This window comes from Sphaeroforma arctica, assembly GCF_001186125.1.
Source record: "Sphaeroforma arctica JP610 unplaced genomic scaffold supercont1.1412, whole genome shotgun sequence".
Taxonomy (NCBI): Eukaryota; class Ichthyosporea; order Ichthyophonida; genus Sphaeroforma; species Sphaeroforma arctica.
This window is the reverse complement of record NW_014039146.1, coordinates 7492-9668: the sequence shown is the minus strand read 5'-3', so window position 1 is coordinate 9668 and position 2177 is coordinate 7492. Positions and strand designations below refer to the sequence as shown.

Sequence of the window (2177 nt, the reverse complement as noted above, 5' to 3'; positions counted from 1 at the left end):
ACACACACACACACACACACACATATATATATATATATATCTATATCTAGATATATAACACACACAAACCTAAACACTCACAATACACATAACAAACATACACACACACATATTTATTGTGTATACACACAGATATATGAATGTCATATGCTTAGTTTTATATGGATGTATTTAGATAAATTCTTACAACTTCAACATATAAAAATGGAAAAAGTATGAAATGCTGTTTACAAGGGCGTAAACAGATACATACAGTTTTGTACATATAACACTACACATAATCGTGATTACGCTATGTAACTAGCTAAAATTTGAGTTTGTATATATAATCACGGTTGGAAAATGAATAACATTCGGGTATTATACTAACATATGTTGCAGGTACTGTTCTATCTCGATCCAATGCGACTGTTCTTCAGGCTAGCTGAAAGTAGCTTTGCTACATATCTTGCATGCGCTAACAACGATCTTTCCTATATTTTCACACGCACAGCCAAGCAGACATATCCTCACGCACACAATACATACCCGTACTCTGCAGATCTCTAGACTTCAATCCTACAACTAAAAGAAGGCGAGGTGCTCACTTATCTATATTCGATTAAGGGCAAAGGGCACCTACTTATTTAGTCATCAGTTCATCACTCATACCCCCTGCTATGTACACATCACAGCGGCCCCAGAGTTTAATACACGGCAGATTCTGAGATTCAGAATTGAGAATTAATAATAGGCAAATGAAAAATAGCACTCAAATATATTAATTTTGATTGGTGCTTTATTATGATGTCGCCTTCTTCTCATTCAATTACAATAAATAAAGGACAAGAGCGCATCAGACTCTAAACTCTATGCTCAAAACGTTGTACGTTCTAAAAGGAAATTTAATAGTTGATCGATATAAACGTTAAATACTAAGCCATATAAATACTGCCATAGAGCTTCCTATTTATATATTGTGGGTTTGTTTTTATATATATAAAAAATAGAAAAATCCAAAAAAATAAAATAAAAGGTGCTGCACCAACGCACCAAACAGAGTTACTGAGTTAGAGACCATGGTCCATGGAGTATATTCCATAAATACTCCATTCTTCATAGACCAATAGGCCATAGGCCCATAGCTCAATGCTCATAGCCTCATCACTCTGTTTTAATTTTGGCGTGATCCACAAATCCAAAATTTTAGACCCGGGACCGGTCCTGAGTCCAAGAACCAGGTCACTGGTAACACCTAATATATTTAAAGTTGAAATGTTCAAATACATAGCCTTCCCTTTCTTTTTGATGAGAGGTCTATGTATTTTTATGTCAAAATAGATTGACTAAAAAATTGTGTGTAATAAAACACGGATATTCGTGATAATTGAATTCAAGCATCGTAGTAGAGTGCGAGATTGTGTAGTGGGTAGGATGCTCACCTGGCAGCGCATTGAAATTTAGGATTCAATCACGAGAAGAAAGCTGAAGCACCAACAATCTCTACACAATCCAGAATAGTAGTTCTCCTTCGTTAAAGACCTTACGTATGCAAGAGGAAGTGCTGTCGATGTGCATGTTTAATGCGACGTGGCGTGAGGCAAAGCCATAGTATTTATTTAGCATATTCAGCATATATACACTTCAGGCGTTATGGGTGAAGATAAAGAGATCTCAAGACAAGTCTGGGACGGAAGGATTCCGATTTGCTTTACTTTGGCCGAGGACGAGCACACACCAGGCCAGGATCCACCCCCCCCATACTATGTTCTGGCCCCTCGGATCTCGTATCTAACACTGGTTACAGACGCGTGCCAAAGGCACTTTCTTAATTCAAAGCGAGAGCCTCCAAATTTTGACGATGAGTTCTGGTGTGACCTGAACGGAATGCCGTTAAAATGGTAGGTTGCTTAAAAGTGTGGCATTGAGGTTTTAGTACAGAATGTGGAAGTGGATGGTGTACAACGTCATTTGATTTAGTATGTTGTGAAGATATATATCGATGTATCTGTCTATAAAAACGCAAAAACGCAAAATCACACACACATAGATACACACGTGTACACACACACACATAGATACACACGTGTACACACACACACACATATACACATAGACACACATATACACATGCACAAACAAACACACACACATGAACACAAACACACACACACACACACACACACACACACACATAT

At 37.6% G+C, this 2177-nt stretch overlaps 1 protein-coding gene across 1 annotated transcript in view; it reads left to right on the top strand.

Moving 5' to 3' along the window:
• The first annotated feature begins 1348 nt into the window (after window positions 1–1348).
• The window catches only part of SARC_10845 (hypothetical protein), a 5291-nt gene continuing 4462 nt past the window's right edge, over window positions 1349–2177 (top strand). Inside the window, exon 1 of the mRNA XM_014295094.1 lies at window positions 1349–1880. Coding sequence (XP_014150569.1) covers window positions 1633–1880 — 248 coding nt within the window. The 5' untranslated portion in view covers window positions 1349–1632. The remainder of the gene's footprint in view (window positions 1881–2177) is intronic.